Raw genomic sequence first — 21,866 nt, forward strand, 5'->3', positions numbered from 1 at the left:
AATAATGCACACAAATACAACCAAATCTGAAGCAACACGCAAATAAGAAAAAAAAGAATATTCGAAACATCACCGTTGTTTAACATAGCATATTTAAAAGCGATCCCACAAAGGAACAAATGTTTCTTGCATAAAAAAATATGAATAAATAAATAAACAAATACATGAATATGAACATGAACAAAAAAGAGGGATTAAACCAAAGCATTCATCGAATTTTTGAAATACTGAACAATATGAGACAGCATTTCGGGTGATTTGCCGTCGATAAAAATAAATTCCATTTCCAAGCCGGCCACCATTTCTTTCACCAGTACTTCGAATTTTATCACCGCAAAGCTGGGCTGGGATTTTTCTGTCTGAACGAATTTGTCAATGCCAGTCGAACTGCTGCTCTGCTTCTGTTCATTTTGCATAATTTGCAAACTCTGCCCATCACTATTAAAATTCTGCTCTTCATCGCTGAACAATTCGACCATTGTTGTACAATTAACACCAACATCATGAGTAACACAATGGCCTGCTATTAAGTATGCATTTATTAGACAACATTACATTATAATTTGCATATTTCTCAATTTTCATTCAGATGTATAATAAATTTTCAATTTCACAACAAAATATACTTCCACTACAGGCAAAATATAAAAAATCAAGCAATAATTATTACATTTATTGACTGCAATAAATTATTAAAATTAATCAAATATTCTTACTTTTTCTCGACATTTTATTATCCGCTTCACCCTCTGCATGCCTCAGTGCTCGACGCTTTCGTCGAGAATGACTCCAAGTGTTATTATACGCTTCCACAACAAAACGTACAGAACTGCCCACATTGAAAACTGGATCGTGTCTTTTATAAAACATCTGAAATATCAAAAAATTAAATATTATCACTACCCATTAATTACCATATAGTATATTTTCAAATCAATCATACATTTCAAAATCGTCTTTCATCAGTAAAAACGCAATCAACAACCTTTATTATAATTAATGGATTCTTTACGCTTGGTTTTATTATAAATTAAATGATTCATTAAATGAACAAAAAATTTTTAATGAATTTCAATACCTGAACTTCAAAATTGATGAAACTTTAAATAAATTCAAAATAACTGAAACTGAAAACAGAAATCTCAGTGCAATCGAACATATCATTTTACTAAAATTGCACTGCAAAATAAAATTTATATACAAAACTTCCACCTGAAAATTATGTAGAAATGTGAAATTCAAATCAAAATTTTTCAAGTAAAAAAAGAGTTCTTACGCTTAAATTTTCAAACACACTTTCTAACCAAGCAGCAGTACATTCCACCGAATTGTGAAAACTGACTGATTTTGGAATTTGAAGTAACACAGGTTCTTTCATTTTTTCCAATTTTCTATCATTCTTAAAGCAATAAACAACACTAGCAAAAATAAATTCATCGTCGTCTTTGCACAAACACATTTGCATAATGGATAAAATCTACTGCCAGCTTTTATTATTAATTTTTGTTATTACTTGCAAATGAATAGTTTCATCAAATGTCCACGCTACAGCCCAGCGTTGTGTTTTCCCTTGGCAAAAGACAGTTTCGCACATACTAGTCACCTGTAAATAATTTTAAAAAAATAGAATAAAATATAAATAATTTAAGTAAACAAAATTGTACGTTAATATTTCGCAGCATTGATTTCACTATCGACAAACTTCTCTTCTTTCCAAGCATTGTTGTGTAGATTCCAAAAACAAACAAACAAAACGTAATATGATTATGTTTTGCAAAATGTATAATAATAAAAAAATTTTTATGATACCGAACTCTTTTCCTTAAACGCTCGCTATCATTAATAATGCGTTTGACAAAATGAACCTCGCCACCGTCAGCAAACATTTCTTCATGCCTTCCGACCGTGCATGAATGAGGAGCCGGTCGACGAGACGGAGAACTCAAATTGCCGGGACCTTCCTTACGTTGACTATCGAAAAAAGGTGGATTACACATGCAAAAACTGCATATCATTTCGGCCCCCAACTGTTCCACGACATTATACAAATTAATTGGTCCATCAACTTCAACAACTAAAAATATTAATAAAATAAACCTTTCGTCAGTGATTTACTTACAATTTAAACGTTTCAAGTCACGCAGTTCCATAAGTTACTACTACTACTACTAATAATAATAATAATCATAATCATATACCACTTATTAAATTTTGAAGATTATTTTTCATCACATTTTTTCTGGCGCATTCTATAGCATCAGGGAGTTTTTCGACAGCTATAAATTTCCAGCCGCATACCTTTGCACCTAATAATGGATAAATGCACGATGCACCAGAACCTAAAAATAGCTTATAAAATAATGTACCACCCGTGGCAAACATTAACCATACCAATATCAATACATCGCACAGACTCATCGGGAAAATGAGAAGCAGCCAAATCCTGAAGCCAGTGAATATAATTCAAGCGACCAGGGATTCTTGGAACTAATGAATCTGGTGGAATTTCAATTGAAAGACCAAAGTCCTTTTTGAGAAGCACATTTGTCAATGCACGAATAGCATCGGGATTTTTGAAATTAAAGTTAACCTTAAAATGACTCATTTTTCATGGGAAAAATAATTTCACATTTACTTCACATATTTCTAAGCAGTAAATTATTCACTGAGCAGGATATCGTTTTCATTAAAAAATATCTTTTTATCAAAATAAACAAAACTTGATTATCTACCGATTATATATAAATAACAACGAAGATTGTCACCTCACCTTACCATAGATGTCAATTGCACAGTGCTGACGAAAATCCGGATATTGTAGAGCTAATTCAGCAAAATTTGGAGGATTATTTCGATAAAAGTTACGAGGATGCATGCGCCTGTTGAAATTCATTTTGTTCACGCCAAAGATTTTCCTGAAACACGTAACGGATTGAAATTATTAATTATTAATAATTACGGAATTTAAAACGTAAAGCTTAAAAGTACAGAAATAAATAAAATCAAAAGACATTCACTGCAATAGATTATTTGCAGAAGAAAACATTACATGCTATTGAGTAACTTAACACTCTTATGCATTGTGTAACGAAAATAATGTTGACGATTGAAACCTAAAATTAAATTTAAAACATACTCAAAAGATTATGAGGAGATTCAAAAGCAACTCATTAAAAACAATATTCCTAATTATTATATCATAAATTACTAAATAAAACAAAAATTACCAACTTTTACAGTAAGGTATGTTAACGAAAGCGTAATTTACAGTACACTTGAAATCCAAATGAAAAGTTTCAGAAATTGAAAAAGTAAGAAATTAAAATTTTACAGTTTTAAGTTAGCAGCATATCTGTTACGTACGAGTTAATATATAATCAATAGCATATCCACTCAAAAATATTTGAGTTAGCAGATATTTTTGTTAAAGTAGCAAATTTTGTTTAAAACATTCATGAAATAAAAGATTTATAAACTAAAATAAAATTTTTTATTTATCATAATAATTTTAAAATTAAATTCACTATTTTTACTTGATATGCCATGATGAATCGAATTTTATGAATTTAAAATCCTCATTATCACATACTGTAATGAAGCAATTTGGTGGACGTTGGCAATAATACGATTGTTTGTAGTTGTCTATTATTATTTTTTTTATATTGAGGTAAGATTTATAGGTATAAAATCTTAATTCTAAAGATTTTATTATATATGCTATTATTTTTTTCAGTCTTTGGTTAATTGAAATATTGCTTGACATTGTCTTTTACAGTTTTTTGCTTATTTAATTGAAATCTGTGATTTAAAATGAACTGTTTTTTAATTCATTACTTTTTTATCTGAAATTTTATGGATTAAGAAAGTCATTTTATTTTTTCATATAAAATTATTTGTTTTTTATGAAGATTTTTCAGACATGCCGTCAGATGCTCGTAAACGAAGAGATGCGAAGAAAAAGGAACTCGCGAAGCAACGTATGGCAATGCCCAAAGGAAATCGCACCGCAGCATCAAAAGAAACAGCATCTAATGAAAATCAGCAGTCAGCTTTAGTTGGCGAAAGTAATTAATTAAACAATTTGTATGAATTTCAATAATTGTATGATTATATTAGGTAACAAGGAATTTGATGAATTGACCGAACAATTAAAAGCAATAGAATTGGAAAATGCTAAAGCTCGTTCCATCACTGGTGTGCTTTCTTCACACGAGCAATCTAGAGATATAAAGATTGAAAGCATAACGTTGACTTATTATGGTGTAGAAATGCTAAGCGATACTCGTCTAGAACTGAATTGGAGCAGACGATATGGATTGATAGGTTTAAATGGATGCGGTGAGTATGAAACTTGTGTTTAATCTATGTCAAGAACATATTTGTAATGTTTTATTCAGAAATAAAGTAATCAAAATGTGTATGAAAATTATTTTAATCCTATTAGAAAATTAGAAACTTTATAAAAAATTAATTTGTTGTTTATTATTTATTCGTTTCAGGAAAGTCAACTTTTTTGAATTGTATTGCTAGTAGAGAATTGCCAGTACCACCTACGATGGATGTCTACTTACTGTCTCATGAAATGCCAGCAAGCGAAAAAACTGCTTTGCAAGCAGTGATAGATGTAGATGAAGAACGTATTCGTTTGGAAAAGGAAGCTGAAGAACTAGCTCATTCTGATGATGTTGGTAATGTATTTAAAAAGTAAAAGATGGTGATGAATGAAATATGTTTTTCTTACAGAATCTCACGATAAATTAATGGACATTTATGACCGCTTGGATGATATTTCTGCTGATACTGCTGAAACTCGAGCAGCTGAAATTTTGCATGGTCTTGGCTTTACACCTGAGATGATGAATAAGCAGTGTAAGCATTTTTCCGGTAAGCATTTGTCTTTTCACTTGTTTAATCATTACGATTATAATTTGATAATGAATGAAAGTTCAATCTGTTTTATAAGTACAGGTGGATGGAGAATGCGAATTTCTCTTGCCCGTGCTTTGTATTTGAAACCGTGTATTCTTCTTCTTGACGAACCAACGAATCATCTTGATTTGGATGCATGTGTATGGCTAGAGGAGGAACTCAAACAGTAACTATTAATTATTAATGTACCCATTTTCATTTTATAGAAAAGCTTTTCTATGAAATATATTGCTTATAAATTTTCAAGCATTTGTGTAATTTCTGCCATTAAATTATCACATTTATTGTAAAAATGTATGATAAAAATAATTTTTCATTGGAAGTTTTGTAAATTTCGAATTATTAATGATTCAAAATTAGTACTTAAATTATTTGATGATTTTTATTTTCATTTTGCAGACAATTTGTTTTTCACTCTACATTCATAAAAGATTAAATATTAGATTTCCTTAAGAGATATTTTTTTAATCTGTTTCATGTGTGAATTTGCGTTTAATATTTGTTTTGTTTTTAGGTATAAACGAATATTGGTAATAGTGTCTCATTCTCAAGATTTTTTAAATGGAGTTTGCACGAACATCATTCATTTCAATAAACAGCGTTTAGTGTATTACACGGTAAGTGTTGAATTAAAATTTGAACGTTCGTCACAATGGTTGAAAGGATGTTAATGATGAATATAAAGCCTTGTCAAAGCACACACATGCAGTGATGTATGCCGAAATGCGATGAACTGAAAATTTTAGATAAATTCAAGAAAAAAATGATTATTTCATCGTTTGACAAAATTTTGTTATACGAGTCATCTTTACAGGGAAACTATGATCAGTTTGTGAGAACTCGAATTGAATTACTTGAAAATCAAATGAAGCGTTACAATTGGGAACAAGCTCAATTGGCTCATATGAAGGTGATTAGATGTAATTTAGGGTGAAGCTTGTTCAGCATATTTCTTTCAGGATTACATTGCTCGATTTGGTCATGGCAGTGCGAAGTTGGCCAGACAAGCGCAGAGCAAAGAAAAAGTTTTGAACAAAATGGTTGCTGGAGGTTTGACAGAGAAAGTTGTACAAGAGAAGGTATTTTTGAAAACATTTCATCTCTTTGCTAGGTGAAATTAAAAATGCATAATTTCAGGTAAAACAGTTTTATTTTTTTGATCCTGGCTACATACCTCCTCCAGTTATAATGGTTCAACATATTTCATTTCGTTACGGTCCTGATCAGGTGTATTTTTCATTTTTGATTGTATTTTTCTCATTTGCATTTTTTTTTCTTATTCATCTTTTTAGCCATGGATTTATCGAAATTTTGAATGTGGTATTGATTTAAATACTCGAATAGCTCTTGTTGGTCCAAATGGTGCGGGGAAAAGTACATTTTTGAAATTAATTGGTGGCGAATTGATGCCGACCGATGGATTGATTCGACGTCACTCTCACGTCAAGATCGGTCGTTATCATCAGGTGTGTAAATTATTCATTTCAATTAATTGTCTTATTCTGTGCTATTATGTAAATTTACAATTTAGCATTTGCACGAATTACTGGATCTGAATTTATCAGCATTGGAATATATGTTGAAAGCATATCCAGAGGTGGTGGAAAAGGAAGAAATGAGAAAAATAATCGGGCGTTACGGTTTGACTGGTCGTCAACAAGTGAGTGATGTTCGAAAATTGCCTGTTTTGAATAATTAATTATTTGTATGAAAATATTAATAATTGTGAATATTTTAGACTTGTCCTATGAAACAGCTTTCCGATGGTCAACGATGTCGAGTGTCGTTCGCTTGGTTAGCTTGGCAAAGACCTCATCTGCTTCTGTTGGATGAACCGACCAATCATTTGGACATGGAAAGTATTGACGCTTTAGCTGAAGCTATAAACGAATTTGGCGGTGGAATGTTGCTAGTTTCTCATGATTTTCGACTTGTTAGTCAGGTTGGAAAATTTTTTTGTCTTCTTCTTCTTCTCAGTTTTCAATTTTGTAAAAATTATGAATTTTCCAACAGGTCGCCGAAGAAATTTGGCTTTGCGACAAAGGTACTATTACAAAGCTAGATGGTGATATATTTTTGTACAAAGAACATTTGAAAAAGCAAATTGAAAAAGAAAAACGGAAAAAAATCGAAGCATCTAAAGGCTGATGATTTTTTCTACAATGGAAAAATTTTGTTTTGTTACAATTGCATGAAATACAAGTATAGTTGAAAATAAAAATTACATTCATCAGTATTTTATTTTATATTTAAATGATAACAAAATATGATTAGAAAAGAAATATTTCGATTAAAAAACAACAGCAAATAGTAACAAACAAACAAAATTAATAAATTTTATAACAATGAGGATGAGATGTATTTTTGAATGTAGAAATTTTCAAATGTACAAACTTCCATCGGGTGAAATGTCTCGTGAATAGTGGTGGTAAACGGCGGCGTGTGAGGGCAGTGTGTCGGTCGGATTTCGTTGGCCAAGTGTGGATGTATCCAGCGAAATGCCCGAGTCGCACAAATTTCGACGGCTGCACGTAGCGCTGAGTCTTGTCAGCGTACGGTCCCGTTTCGTTATATAGTCTGGATCTTTGATTGATCCGAAATTCCAATCCGCTTGTCGAATTATGTCCAACAATCCCAGGCGACTGTCCAGCACCGACTGTTGGATCCGCTTGGCTTTTGTGCTTTTTCTGTATCGACGTACAAGAAAAAAATAGCAGCCAATGCCCGACAAGACCAGGCAGATGGAAAAGGTGATGCAGATGATCAGAAGTGTCGGACGTTGACGTTTGGCTTCGAGTTCGGTTTTTTGGGCACCGGCGTTGGCACAGCTGACGTTGAAAAGCACGTTCTGTGATTCACGGACCGTGAGAAAGTTGCTTTGCCGATGGCTGGGTTCCATCGGCTGCAGCTGACCGTTGAGAATGAACCTTCGAATACAGCCTTGGAAATTGTTCAGCTGTTTCCCTTGAATTCGAAGCACATTTCTTGTCCCTCCCAACGAGCAGGAAGTCAATTTCTGCTCGTAGAAGTCGTGCAAGTCGGTGAAAAGTTGCGCATCTTTTCCGTGATCGTCGATGCGGAACTCTACCAAACCTTCTTGTGGATATTTAGCCAGCGATACCATGTGCCAGTTGCCGTCGGATATAGTCGGTCCTTCGTCTAAATTCAACTGCACGGTTCTCAGGTCGTCTGTACGGCTGATGTAGCGTACGAAACCGTCCACGATATCTATCAAAGAGAACTGCACTCCGGTAGATGAGAAAAATAATACACCGTCGCGGCTTGTTGTTCGAAATAAAATGTTCAGCCAAAGGGCAGGAAGTGTACTTTGATGATGCAGACGCAGTTCATTCTCGGCCCAGGTTTCAAATGCATTTTCATCGAACGTTGGAAATTGGCTCCTCACATGCACTCCAGGACCAATGTCATAAGAGATGAAGCCGTTATTCAAACTGTACGTTTGTTCAGCTAAAATGTAATTAATTTGCAGAAAATGTAATTGCATACAAATTTGTATATCAAATAACTGTTGCCAATGCCTTATACTCTCGGATATATTATACTTTAAATAATAAGCTTCTTATGTTTTTTGTTAGTGTTTATTTGTAAAAGCGAATTTATTTTAAATTATTTATTATAATAATAATTAATATTTTTGTTACGAAATAGTTAACAGTTTATAACAATGTCGTGCGTTTTACCTTGTTCACAAGAAGATGAAATGAAATTGCCTCGACAAATGCATTCTGTTCTATCCCAGAAGTCCAAACACTGTTCAGAGGTTTTGCACATGTCCGTATGACCACACAGGTCAGCTACTTGTCTTGGGCAATGGTCTAGTAGGTTTGACTTACTGCGAATGCTTTTAGCGTTCAACGGCGCCCCGTTTAAACTTAAATCACGGATGCATCCAAGGAAATTTGGCGATGCTATTTCATAGCCTATTGACTGTATTCTGCTGGCTAAATTAGCACTGCCCACGAACAAAGAATCGTCCAAATCTTCGAACATTGCAGCACTGAATAAAAACATAAATATATAAGTTTTGTCTGAATCATTCTCTACTAACCTGTCGCAAGTTGTAAAAGTGATTTCACAATCAAGATTTCCAGTATCACAACTAGTGCATTTATTTTCCCCACATTCCGATATTGAAATTCCAATGCTCTAAAACAAAGAAGAAATTAAGCGTTGCAAGAGTTAGTTACAAAAGATAAAATACTTTTAGTTGATGACGCAGTACAAGTTTGTGCCACCTAGCATTGGTAACGTTGCGAGGTAATGTCGAGGAGTACTTTTGCCCATTTGACGCTGAGCAGGCTAATCTGAGTTGCCCATTTGAAATATCCACGACTACATAGCTGGAGTTTGATCTGTAGTTTGTTCCACTCCAGTATAGTAGAAGTGCGTTTCTTCGCAAAGTAGAAAATTCGAATGACAATTCATTTTTTCTAACGTTCAAGCCGGATAATTCAATATAAGACAGTTCCTGGAATCCGTAGCTAGATATTTCACAATTTCGACCTGTGTATGCATAACTGCACTGACACTTGTAGCCGTCAAAATCTGCAACACATGTTCCACCATTCAGACAAGGATTCGAAGCGCATCTGTCTATGGGCATTTCACATTTGCTACCAAAATATCCTGCTACGCAAATGCAACGATATGATCCATCAGTATTTTCACAGTGCGCATTATTCTGACAAGGATTTGAAATTGTGCATTCATCGACATCGTTTTCACAGCGACTTCCTTCATATCCTTCAGGGCAAAGACATCGAGTCTTCATCTGTAATTCATCATGGAAGCATGTACCTCCATTTAGGCAACTGTTAATTGCGCATCTATCCACTGTAGTTTCGCAAAATTCTCCTGTATACGTAGAACTACAGTCACAACGATAGGATCTTGCTATTTTAGGAAATATGAAGATGTTTTCATTTTCTCGAAAATAAGAAAATGATCCACTGGATTCAGTTATTTCGATGCAAATTCCACCATTTAGGCAAGAATTTGCCGTGCACATTCCATGCTGAACGTGAGTGAGCGCCACTTGGTCTAGTTTCAGTTTAAGACGATTCCAAATCAGCTGAATGCGTGATGCGGTTAATTCTGAAGCTGGCATAATATGATGACTGGAGTCATAAAGTGTCATCCAAGCTGAACAGTTTCTCTGTTTGCATTCGGCCTGTGTTAACAAACTCGAATAGCCTTCCTTTTCTAGGGCTTGTTGCAAAGGTTGAATGGCCATTTCTAATAAATTTTGCTTCATCAAGTCGAAATGCAAAATTACACTGTTTTGAGCAGTGTAATTTGTATAAGTTAAAAATTTTATCGAAAGGTCAAAATCCACCGGTAAATGCTTTCCATCATCACCATTCAGATGCATCAGTACAGGAACGTGATCACTGGGAACGCTACCAATCAAAAGTGTACATTTAGCATCCACTTTAAGTGGATGATCTGTTCGAATTGGCTGACAAGAATAATTTCCAATGAGATCCATATCTAAGGGATGTACATCGGCACTAACTCCATAAAATTGGGCACCTTGAACACTCAACACGGTCACATGCAACATTTCAGATTCAGGTGCCATGTCATTCATATCCAAAATAACTATTTTGATACTTGTTATAGTTGTTTTAGGTGGTATTCCATTGTCAGCTATGGATACAGCAATAATATACTCTTCTTGAAATTCTCTATCTAATGGACGAGTGGTTTTCAAAATTCCAGACTGAGGATCCAAATCAAATGGCAGTTGTTCAGGATGTAACATTTTGAATTTAAATGGACCTTGATTTACAGAAGAATCCAAATCGTAAGGCAACAATGTAAGAACATGCGTTCCAGCAGGATCATTTTCCATAACATAGCCAACTCTGTTCGACTCGTGCAGCTGAGGACCGTTATCATTGACATCTGAAATGTCAATCCTCACCTGACAGGTCGATAACCATTGATCTTCTTCCAGGCAAACCAACGCCAAAAGTAGTTCATAAACAGACTGGCTTTCATAATCCAGCTCACCTTTGACAGTAATAACTGCACGTCTGTCAACCATAAATGAACTTTTAGCATTTCCATCTACAATTATTGCTCTACAATAATGCCCCAATGGACCATTTATTATAGGTGCAATAACTTTCGTTCCAATTGCACTGTTCTCTGAAATGGTCACATTATAAGCAGTCTGATCAAAACTTGGAAATGTGCCATTGTCTGTTGGCCTAACTGTTAATGTTGCTACGTCAAAGTCGAACGCAGATTTAAACTGAGAACGCCTACTCAAAACTGTAACGGCCATTTTTGATGGAATTTGTTTTTTCATGATAACTGCACCGGAGTTTGCATCAACTTCTAAATTACTTTTCAGTCCACTGATTCCCAAAAAATACTGATAATCATCTGCTTCATGTTGCACTTTTACAAATCCGATCAAGCTTTCCATTGCATGAGAGTGAAATTTGTACACTCGACGGGCAAATGTTGGCTTAAAATTTTCATGAACAGTGCCAATATGCACATAAAGAATCATCTCAGAAAACATCGAAGTGTTTGGATTGATGCAACGCACTAATAATGGCATAGTACTTTTGTAATCTTCAATTCTGATTGGAGAAACAAGCACCAGTTGACCACTGAACATATCCAAATAAAATAATTGTTTTTCATTTCCTTTCATTATTTTATATTCACACTGGCTGGACGGCATGTTTCCAGAATTTTCTACCGCAAATGTGTACACAGTAAAATTCACTCCACTGCTCGGATGAACAAATGCGTCGTCTTTCTGATGTGGAAACGTTGGAATACGGCTGTAACCACGCTGCGTTAAAACCGTCAGTGCAGCATGAGAAGCTTTTGGATGATGTGCACAATCAGTAGCTTTGATTTTCAAAACGTAACTGTCGTGATCATCAAGATTGAGTGGTGAAATAAGTTTTACTGCACCACTGTCTGAATCGATTGCAAAAGGGCATGGAGAAACGTCAACGCAGGCACTTTCATATTGAATCAAACCATTTAGTCCAGAATCATTATCCTGTGCAATAGCAGTGAAGATTGTGGCATTTAAGCTTGTATTTTTCAAAATGTTGATTGTGTAGTTGGAGGATAGAAATCGAGGAGAATATCTATTCTCCTCTGTAATGACGATGCCAATTTCAATTTCGTCTGTAACTGTCTCATGTTCAGCAACTATTTTAACGAAGAATTTCCTATCCAAAGCATCTTTTGCTATAGTAGTGTTTGTCATGATCCATCCTATTATAAACAATGAAAATATTATGCATATACCTGAGATAATATTTGCTGATTTATATTATGCTCTTAAATTTAATAAAAAAGAATCGCAGGATATGCATAGAAATAAATTAAAAAATAAATATTTGAGCACTTGCAGTACCTCTGTTATGATTAGCTATAATTAATATGCTTTTTAAATCCCTATAATCTTTTACAAACATCATTATGTTAGCATTCTAAATTATTAAATCATTATCATTTGCTTGTCTTTTACTAAAACAAATAAACAATATTATTTTAGTAATTCATTAGAACAATTCATAGTATGATGAAAAATGAAACTATTTTTTGATTATCATTCTAAATTTATGACTCATTAAAAGATCTTACACAAAAATATTTATATTTCTGCGCATAATTAATTCATGTGCTACATAAATATACTATACCAAAGAAATGCTTACCTGTTTTTGGATCGATTTCAAACCAATTTTCTTCTTGCTTCAGTGAATAGCGTATTTCCATTAACTTACAATGAGCACATTTGACTTTATTCTGTACTTGATAAATCATAGTTGACGCTGGTGTTCCTACTTGCACAGGAATCATCTTGGATGGCTTCTGCAGATTTATCAGTTTGGCATCACATGGTAGAACAAAAACGGAAACCGTCGTGATGCTTGACAAAACAGGACGACCAGAATCATGGGCTATTATTTTCAAATGATGTATATTCAATTCCGATGTATTATAATAGATGAGTTCTTTATGAGAGTATATAGCACCAGTAACGGAATCAATGGAAAACTGACTCGACTGTGAATACATTTTATATGTAATTCTGGAGTTTTCTTGACTATCAGCGTCTGTCGCTTCTAACCGTCCAATTAAAACTGGAATGCTTTTTGTTTCCGGAACGTAAAAACTGAAAAAAATACATAAAATATTTTTATCTATCACCTTTACGTAAAGTTTCTTATTTTAATGTCAATATTAGATGATTATGATCAACTTTTAAATTCAAAATAAAAAAGAGTTGAGTGCAATGCAATAGAGTATATAATGCAGTACAGTATGATTAAAAGTGGAACATTATTTATAAATATGCTCTAAAAAGTGCATAGAAAAAGCATACCTATAACTGTGCTTAGAAAACACTGGCGCATTATCGTTGACGTCATCGACAGTTATTGTTAGTGATGTCATAACTTTCCAAAAGCTATCCAGAACAGAAACTTTTATCGCATATTCAGATATAGTTTCTCGATCCAAGCTTTTATTTAAAAAAATTCTACCAGTGTCTTTTTCAATTCTGAATGTATTATCATCACCATTTTCCAGAATGTAAGTATTGTCCGAGACTTCATCGAGGTCAGCAGCCACAATCTGTGTAATGAACGTATCCAAAGGTGCATCTTCTCTTACGTGGGCAGAAAAAAGATGCGTAAACCGAGGTGCGTTGTCATTTTTGTCTTCTAAATTTACAACAACAACTGCATATCCAAATAATGCAGGCTTTCCTTGATCTTTCGCAACAACCACAAAATGATATTGTGCTTTTGTTTCTCGATCAAGTGGTACTTTTGTAGTTATAATACCACTGGTTGGGTCAATTTGAAACAAATCGCAAACATTACTTTGATTTTTATCAATCGAATATTCAATCAGTCCATTGTTTTCGCTGTCCAGATCTGTAGCTGTCACTTGTGTGACATAAAAAAATTCAGGCTCTTCTTCAGGAATTGAAACTTCATATATAGATTGGTTGAACACAGGTGAGTTGTCATTTACGTCTTCTACATTTATGTAAAGTTTTAAAAATGATATCATTGGAGGACTGTCATTATCAACGGCTGCAATCCATAATTCGTAATGACAGTGCGTTTCATAGTCAATATTTTCACTTGTGAATAATTCACCGGATTCAGAATCTATGGTAAATGCTTGTCCAATATTACCAGATGCTATTGAATAGCGAATACGATTGAAAGGAGCCTGTTTGGATGATCTAGCTACAGCTAAGGTGACGAACGTGTTTCGCTTGTTTTCAGCAATTGAATAAACTTGCTGAAAATCACTCTGAAAGACAGGAAATTCTGACGGCGGTCGAGTAATAAATTGCAAACTAAGAAATGATTGCTTTTCTGGAAAACCATGATCTGATACTTCGACAGTTAGTCGGTAACTATTCCAAAACTTCAGATCAGCTTTGGATACTATCACACCAGTAGAGACGTTTATAATAAACTTATCTGCATCTTTTCCATTTAAATAAAATTTAAGCAAGCTGTTTTTTCCTTCATCCAAATCGCTTGCATCAACTGCATAAACAAAATCACCTATAAAAACATTACATTATTCATACATTGCAACGTACATACATACATTTATACAAATATTTTTATAATAATTAAAGCAAGTTGATAGTTTTAACATGAATAATTAATTTGATTAACCAGGAAATGCAATTTGCATATATAATTTTTTTTTCATTTACATAATTTTCATTTTAAATTTAAATTACATTTTCAAATTAAAACTTTTTCAATTACCTGACTGAAGTGAATTTTTCACATATATGTTTTCTTGCTGATTATGAAAAATAGGAGCGTTATCATTTTCATCATTCACAATTATTTGAATTTCCACTTTTGACGTGTGCTTGTTGTACAAACCGCAGTCTTCTGCTAAAACCCATATATTCCATTGTTTCTGAGTCTCGCGATCAAGACTTTCAGTTGTAGAAAGCCAACCAGTTTCTTCATTAATCACGAAAGGTACAGAATTGTCAAACAGTTTATATCTTCAAAAAATATTATTATTATTATTATGATATTTTAATGAAAGCTGACTTTTTATTTTCATACTTTACTACACCATTTACTCCAGAATCTTTGTCAATGGCATGAACTTGGACTACTTTGGTAGAAGGTGGCTGATTTTCACTTAAAAAAGCACGATAATGTGACTGATCAAAAATTGGTGGATTGTCATTTAAATCTATAACATTTATGAAAACGGTTGCTTTTGATGAAAGCGGTGGAAATCCTAAAACAAATTATTTTTTGCATATTTATGAAATGTAAATAATTTTTTAAAAATACCTGAGTCAATAGCTTGTATTTCTAAAGTGTAGTTTTCACATTCTTCTCGATCTAAAATGCCTGTCATAAACAGTTCTCCAGAAGCAGAATCTATTTGAAAAATGCTTGTATTCCCTTGCACTATTGAATAAAAGATTTGACTATTGTGGGAGTGATCTTTGTCAATGGCTTTTATGCGGCCAATTATTGTAAACTGATTATCCATAGCCGTATTTTCGACGACATCAATATAGATTGGATTTTGGATGAATATTGGTGAATTATCATTAACATCTTTCAAACGAATAGTCACCACTAAAGAACTGATATTGCCATCAGATGGATTGGAATGTAAAGTGCCTTTTCCATAAAGTTTCAAAATGTATACGGGTTTTCGGATATAACTGAGGGGACGAGCAATGGTCAGTTGTCCATTTTGAGATAGAAGAAAATCATCACTGTTTTCAGACTGCTGAATCCAAAGCAGTGCACTTTCGCCATGAATATCTTTTTCATATTTTACTTTTACATTCAGTAAAACTTTTCCAACCGGTTCATTTTCAAAAATCTTAAAAAATCAAATAATGAGACATGTTTGTGTAAAAATAACAGAAATGCATTTACCGTTATTTCAGTAGAATCAGCTTCAAGAATAAAGTGATTGACTGTAGTGTCAAGAAGAACGACATTCAGATCAGAAGATGTTCTCAGCTGATTTTCACCTTGATCATAAGCCCAAATAGTTAACTTGTAACTTTTTTTATTGAGCATTGCGTTTACACGAAGAGTTCCATAAACTGGATCTAAACTAAAGTCACCAGCGCTGGAAGAATCTATGAAATATTGTACGTGACCATTTAAGCCTTCATCCGGATCAATGGCTTTAACTGTCATAACTGCAGTGCCAACTGGACTGCCGTCATACAAAATTGCCATGTTCGATGATGTAAAAACAGGTGCATTATCATTGATATCAATAAGAATAATTTTTATGGTAGCTGAAGCTGTGAAATGACTTTTTTCTAATGTCACTTCATCGTGAGCAATAACTGTAAGATGATGCTCATGACGTGTTTCTCGATCCAAAGCTTTGTTCACATACAATATTCCTTTACGACTAATCCAAAATTGATTCAGTGGGTCACCAAATAATATTGTGTAATAAAATAAATTTTCTAAAACAATCATTAATTAAATTAAATTAAAAGCATATTCAACTGAACAACTTCATTTTACTTTCTGAAATTAAAGTTTATTTAATAAAAATTGTAAAGATCTATAAGATTACATAATTTATATATGCAGAAATGCTTAAATATAATAAAATAATGCCTTTTGGCTGCGCTTCTGTTTTTTTCAATAAAATTACTAAATAATATAAGTAAGTATTTTAGCTAATTAATAATAAATAATATTTAATAGTTATTATTGAGCCACAATAAAAAATGGGCTAAACGCAAAAAAGTTTAAAATGTTCCACTAATTGATAATAATAATTATTATTAAATATATTTAATCATTTACATTATTAAAAGAATATAATATATGCATGTATGAGATTTATTCATACCTTGATCAGAAGCTAAATTGAGTTTTAGAAGCTCACTGTTCACAGAAACGTTTTCCTGAACAGATATAATGTAACTGGAATCTTTGAACACTGGCAGTCTTTTGTCCTCTTCAAAAACAATGATCACTTGTGCAGTACTTTTTAACGATGGAAAACCATTATCAGTTGCACACACTTTGAAATGTATGAGAGGTATCTATGAAGTAAAAGTTATGTTTAAAAAATACAATAATTAAAATAATAAGAGATAGTTTAGGCTTTATAAAATCATCTTAAACGATAGTACTGAACGTGTTCTTTATTATTTGCACTGCATTCTTAAGCATAATGCATTTTTAAACGTCTAAATTATAATTCAGCACATACCTTGTCAAAATTCCACGTTGATTTTATTCCTATAAATCCATTAACCGAGTCAAGAGTTAAAACAGATTTCAAGTGTGGTTCAGGAGCTTGAAGATGATATGTTATTTTTCCATTATTTCCAGCATCGTTGTCAGTCGCTTTAATTATTCCAATTATGTGCTCTTTTTGAACAGATTTCGGTAAATGAAAAATAAATGTCTCATTTTGAAATACCGGGGCGTTGTCATTCACATCCGTTACAATAACTTCAACCGGCGCAGTTATTACATTTATTCCATCACTGATCTGGACAGTAAAATAATGAAAAGTCATTTCTTCTCTATCAAGCTTTGAAGTTGTGGTGATTATTCCCAAATTTGGATGAATTGTGAATAGATTTTCCATCTCCAAAATCGAAAACAACAGTTTTGTATTGCTGTCAACATCTACAGCTTTGATGAATCCAACTTCTGTACCGGGTGGAACATCCTCAGCAATATGGAATTTGTAGAAGTATTCAGACAATTGCGGAGGAGTGTTGTTTTCATCCGTTATGGTGATATTTACCTGAAAAAACAGATTATATAAAAAGATATTATTTAGAATATTCTTTTCAGTATAATTTTATATTCCTAACAATTGTGCTGCTTTAAAAAATAATTATATTTATCAAATTAAATCATGAAATCAATAAAAATATTGTTCTAAGCTAATATTATATATATTTTTTCCAGTATATACGTACATTTTCGGAACTTGCTTACTCAAAATAGAACACTGCATTGTATATTTATATATGATACGTATATACAAGGTGAAATTATTTCAGCAGTAATAATAATAATAGCATAAATATATTAAATTACATCTTAATTTTTAAATGGCATATATCAGTTCTTAATATGTTTTTAATGTGAATATTTATTTCACTGACAATTTGATAGTCCTGTATTTGAAATGTTTAGCTGCTTGGTGCCACTTGTAAATTAATAATTTGTATGTTTTGTTGAATTTCATTACAATTACATTTCATAAAGATTCATTTGTAGAATTGATGAATTTTCAGAATAAACGTGACTAAAAAGGACAAGAATGTTCGTTTTTTTTTGGAAAAGGCACTATTGACGAACGGAAATCTCGATAAAATTTTAGACAATGGGTCGATTAAACAAGACATCTTCTCTAGACAAAACTGAATGATTACTGAACAAATAAGCCAAATCAATCGCTTTGGGCAGTGTCACGCGACCTTCGGCTACAGTGTTGGCTAGGTGGTCGATGTGCAATGCTCAGATGCAATTGTCCGGCCAGGTCAGTCTGAGTGTTCAGATTTCATTTGCTTTCGCACGTTCTGGTCATTGTCAACTTGGGCGATGGTCCAAATAGAAAGTCCATTTCTTACAAAACAAATACACGACTCTAAGGACACTGAACTCCATGAGGACAAGGTACCGCAATAGGCCAGCATTGTTCTTATTATCGACTATATTCACATGCGTATAAGCAAATTCAATACTTTCAAACTTGCCTTCAGTTCACTAACTGAAATACTGTACTGGGTAAACATGAAAATAATTTTTGTTCACAAAAAAATATACAATCTGATGTTGCATTTCTATTTTGCTACTCGATGATCCATCAAATCAGGGTAATAATTGATCGAAACTGAAAAAGTACATTTGGTACTAGCACGATAATGACAAAAGCATTGCCTTTTTGTGAAGCACCTGTTCTGCATTAAAGACCTTAATATGTCAATTTTAGACAGGAAACGAAGGTAATAATAATCATTGCCACAACAGCGACGAGCAATTTTTGTTCTGAAACATCTGCTGCCAGGGGGGCAATGGCTCTAAACTCAATCATCACATTTATCTACATTGTAATGTGACTCCAATTTTGAATTATTTCACGGAATTTATGTTAAGACATATTTTTTCATCAGTCAGAAATTGATGCTTCCAAACAACGGATCGTTAAAAGTAGCTTATTGGCAGCGTTCAAATTTGATCCCCAAAGCAGAAGATTATCGCCAAAAGTCGAAGAACAATAGCGGCATATTGATGTCGGCAGTTACAAACAGGTGGATCGCGTGGGCGAGCTGTTTTAGCCGGCCAGCTGTACGCTGCAAAGCTAACAGAACGTGAACAACATTCACAGAAAACCTTGCAACTATTGTCTAGGCTCAGCAGCCTGTAAAATCATCTCCAAATGGAATCTCGGCTGCAACTGAAATGGCCCTGCTTGAAGAACCGCGACACGACCTCATCGACAGCTACGTTACAAAAAAAAAGTGGCCGGCTAGCAGAAAAAAAAATATTTGGGCCAAGTGAAGGATACTGCCGGCGGAGCTTCTAATCATTCACCTAAGCATGGGTCAACCTTGGATATGGTCCCTTTTTTCTGACTCACTCAACCTGATCAAACAAGTGGCGCCAAACTACTGGCGACCAAAAATCCATACACTGTTTGATGATCAACTTCCTTTTCACCAACACACTGCTAACACTGTCCGGAAATTATTGGAACAACCTGACCTCTGAATAAAATTTCGCCATTGATGAGATCCATTCAAAATCACTGTTGACATGATGGAAAGAATCCTTTTTTTAATACAAAAAATGGGTCAATACAATAAATGTCCAGCTCAAAAATAAAGCAATCGCATTTATCAATTTTCAATTCTGACACATCAAATGAAAGTCTATTACTCTAATTTGATCATCATAAAATTGATCTACCACTATAAAGGTACAACTGAATAATTTATTAACAAAACTTCAAAACACCTATACATTTCATATTTTTATATCATTTTTTAAATAAAATATTACTCTATTTAAGATATAATACTAAATAGTGAACTTTTTAAAATAAAACTAAAGAAATATTTTCATGTAAAATACATGAATATATTTATATACATTCAGTTAGTCTGAAATTCAGGGACAAATGTGAAATTTGCTATGATTTTGTATACACAATCTGAATAGATACGCATGAGAAAAAGTATAGGCTAAAGAAAATGCAAACAAGCAGTAACGTTTTTGTTGAAATTATATACATTTATTGCTTGGACAAAACCTTGGAAGCTTCAAACAGATGACCTTGTGTTAGCAAACGAAGACTGAACAAAGTACACAGATCAGTGTACTATGAACGATAATTGCAATCATCGAGAATGCTTCTTAAACTTCTCGCTACTGAACACACGCAAACAAAAAGGGCCTTCCGTTTCTTTAGAAAATAATCAAGAAAATTTTTCCATGAATTAGCTTTCTCAAGGTTAATGCACAAAATAGCATCTTTTTGAAGTATGCTTTAAATATGCTTATGTTTATTGAAAGCCCAAAACAAGTATACTATTCATCAGCTTAAATTGAAAATTGAAGAATAACAATTATTTTACAAATCTTGAATAAATTGAAATTTAAACTAGACTACATAATAATTAAATTCTTAGAAAAAATCAGATTAAATTAATTCCAGACTCCCTGTCACTCGATGACAAAATTGACGAACAAAAAGAGCTATACAGACAAGAAAGCCGGAAGCTGTTGCAACACTTCGCCTTTGAATAGAAAGGGCAGTCAGGGTGAAAAGGCCAAATTCAGGACATAAATAACAGATGCCCGGCCATAGCCTAATTTCATTCTCTCTTTTTACAAAAGAAACTTCCCACATTTCTCTGTAGATTCCGCTCACTAGGACACCAGACAAAATACATTAATAAATTGTTCAGATCACATTACTTTTGATTGACGCTTATCAAAAATTCAGCTTACCTTGCAAGTAGCAATTAGTGGCTGGTAATTATTCTGCACCTGTGTCGAAATTGCTACCACTGTAATGATAAACTGACCAGTTGAATTGAAATTGCAATCCAAATTTCGAGCAATCCACAAAATGCCAGAATTTTGTTCGACGTCGACGAACAACTCTTGATTTGCTTGATCACCAATTACAAAATACTGCATACCCAAACTGGAGTTCTCATTCTTGAGATGTAGTTTTCCCAACTGGGTTCCAATGGGTGTTGTTTCAGCAAGTGAAAAATCATAGACTTCTTTTTCAAATTCAAATTCTGATCTTTGTTCTCCATTCCATATCAGATGAATTTCAGCATTCTCAGTTAAAGGAGATCCAAAAATTGGTTGATCTTCAGCTTTCACTTTGAGAACATAGAAGGGTAAAGGACGAAGTATCGGCTTTTTGACAAATATATCTCCTTCTTCAGTGAGAGAAAACAGATCAGAATTGTCACTTGAAAGCAGTGACAACGATATATTATTATTAACGTCTGCATCACGAACGGATAACTTTCCTACGAATTGCCCAGCTCTGGGTGACAGAGGCAACAAAAATGCATGATAGCTGTAAAATTCAGGTGCTCGATCATTCACATCATTTACCGTGACCGTCACAGTTTGTCGCGTACTACGCTTCGGGTGTTTTGCATTTTCTGCTTGAACCAGTAGTTTGTATTCATCAAATGTTTCTCGATCTAATGGACCGCAGATAGAAATTGTCCCTTTTGTATCATCAATCTGAAACTTCACTTCAGGAAACTGATGCAAAATAGTGAAGTGAATTTCATTGTCAACTTCATTATCCATATCCAAAGGGGATAGTTTCATAATTTCTGCACCAACTGGAGCATTTTCTTCAACTTCAGTATGTAGAGA

The 21,866-nt window shown here is 33.5% G+C and overlaps 3 protein-coding genes across 3 annotated transcripts; 1 reads left to right on the forward strand and 2 right to left on the reverse strand.

Annotated features, from left to right (window-relative positions):
• Window positions 1–194: 194 nt before the first annotated feature.
• Tsp_01507 (putative methyltransferase METT10D) lies at window positions 195–2,893 on the reverse strand. The gene is made up of 5 exons (XM_003377287.1): window positions 2,771–2,893; window positions 2,392–2,590; window positions 2,299–2,339; window positions 717–870; window positions 195–520 (listed from the first exon to the last, which is right to left on the reverse strand). The coding sequence occupies exons 1-5, from the start codon at window positions 2,891–2,893 to the stop codon at window positions 195–197; spliced, it is 843 nt and encodes a 280-aa protein (XP_003377335.1).
• Window positions 2,894–3,919: 1,026 nt separating this feature from the next.
• Tsp_01506 (ATP-binding cassette sub-family F member 2) lies at window positions 3,920–7,077 on the forward strand. Its single transcript, XM_003377288.1, has 13 exons — window positions 3,920–3,977; window positions 4,162–4,338; window positions 4,500–4,688; window positions 4,744–4,884; window positions 4,969–5,095; window positions 5,444–5,546; window positions 5,744–5,839; window positions 5,889–6,008; window positions 6,067–6,156; window positions 6,222–6,395; window positions 6,461–6,589; window positions 6,668–6,871; window positions 6,943–7,077. The coding sequence occupies exons 1-13, from the start codon at window positions 3,920–3,922 to the stop codon at window positions 7,075–7,077; spliced, it is 1,743 nt and encodes a 580-aa protein (XP_003377336.1).
• Window positions 7,078–7,309: 232 nt separating this feature from the next.
• Window positions 7,310–21,728, reverse strand: Tsp_01505 (putative cadherin domain protein; the record flags this gene model as incomplete). Its single annotated transcript, XM_003377289.1, has 13 exons — window positions 7,310–8,397; window positions 8,631–8,947; window positions 8,999–9,096; window positions 9,152–12,234; window positions 12,648–13,108; window positions 13,319–14,522; window positions 14,736–14,986; window positions 15,051–15,231; window positions 15,288–15,834; window positions 15,891–16,315; window positions 16,837–16,891; window positions 17,203–17,748; window positions 20,967–21,728. Coding segments are annotated over 13 exons (9,018 nt in total), but the record flags the coding sequence as incomplete, so codon positions are not given.
• Between the last annotated feature and the right edge of the window lie 138 nt (window positions 21,729–21,866).

This window comes from Trichinella spiralis, assembly GCF_000181795.1.
Source record: "Trichinella spiralis strain ISS 195 chromosome Unknown Scfld4, whole genome shotgun sequence".
Lineage (NCBI taxonomy): Eukaryota > Metazoa > Nematoda > Enoplea > Trichinellida > Trichinellidae > Trichinella > Trichinella spiralis.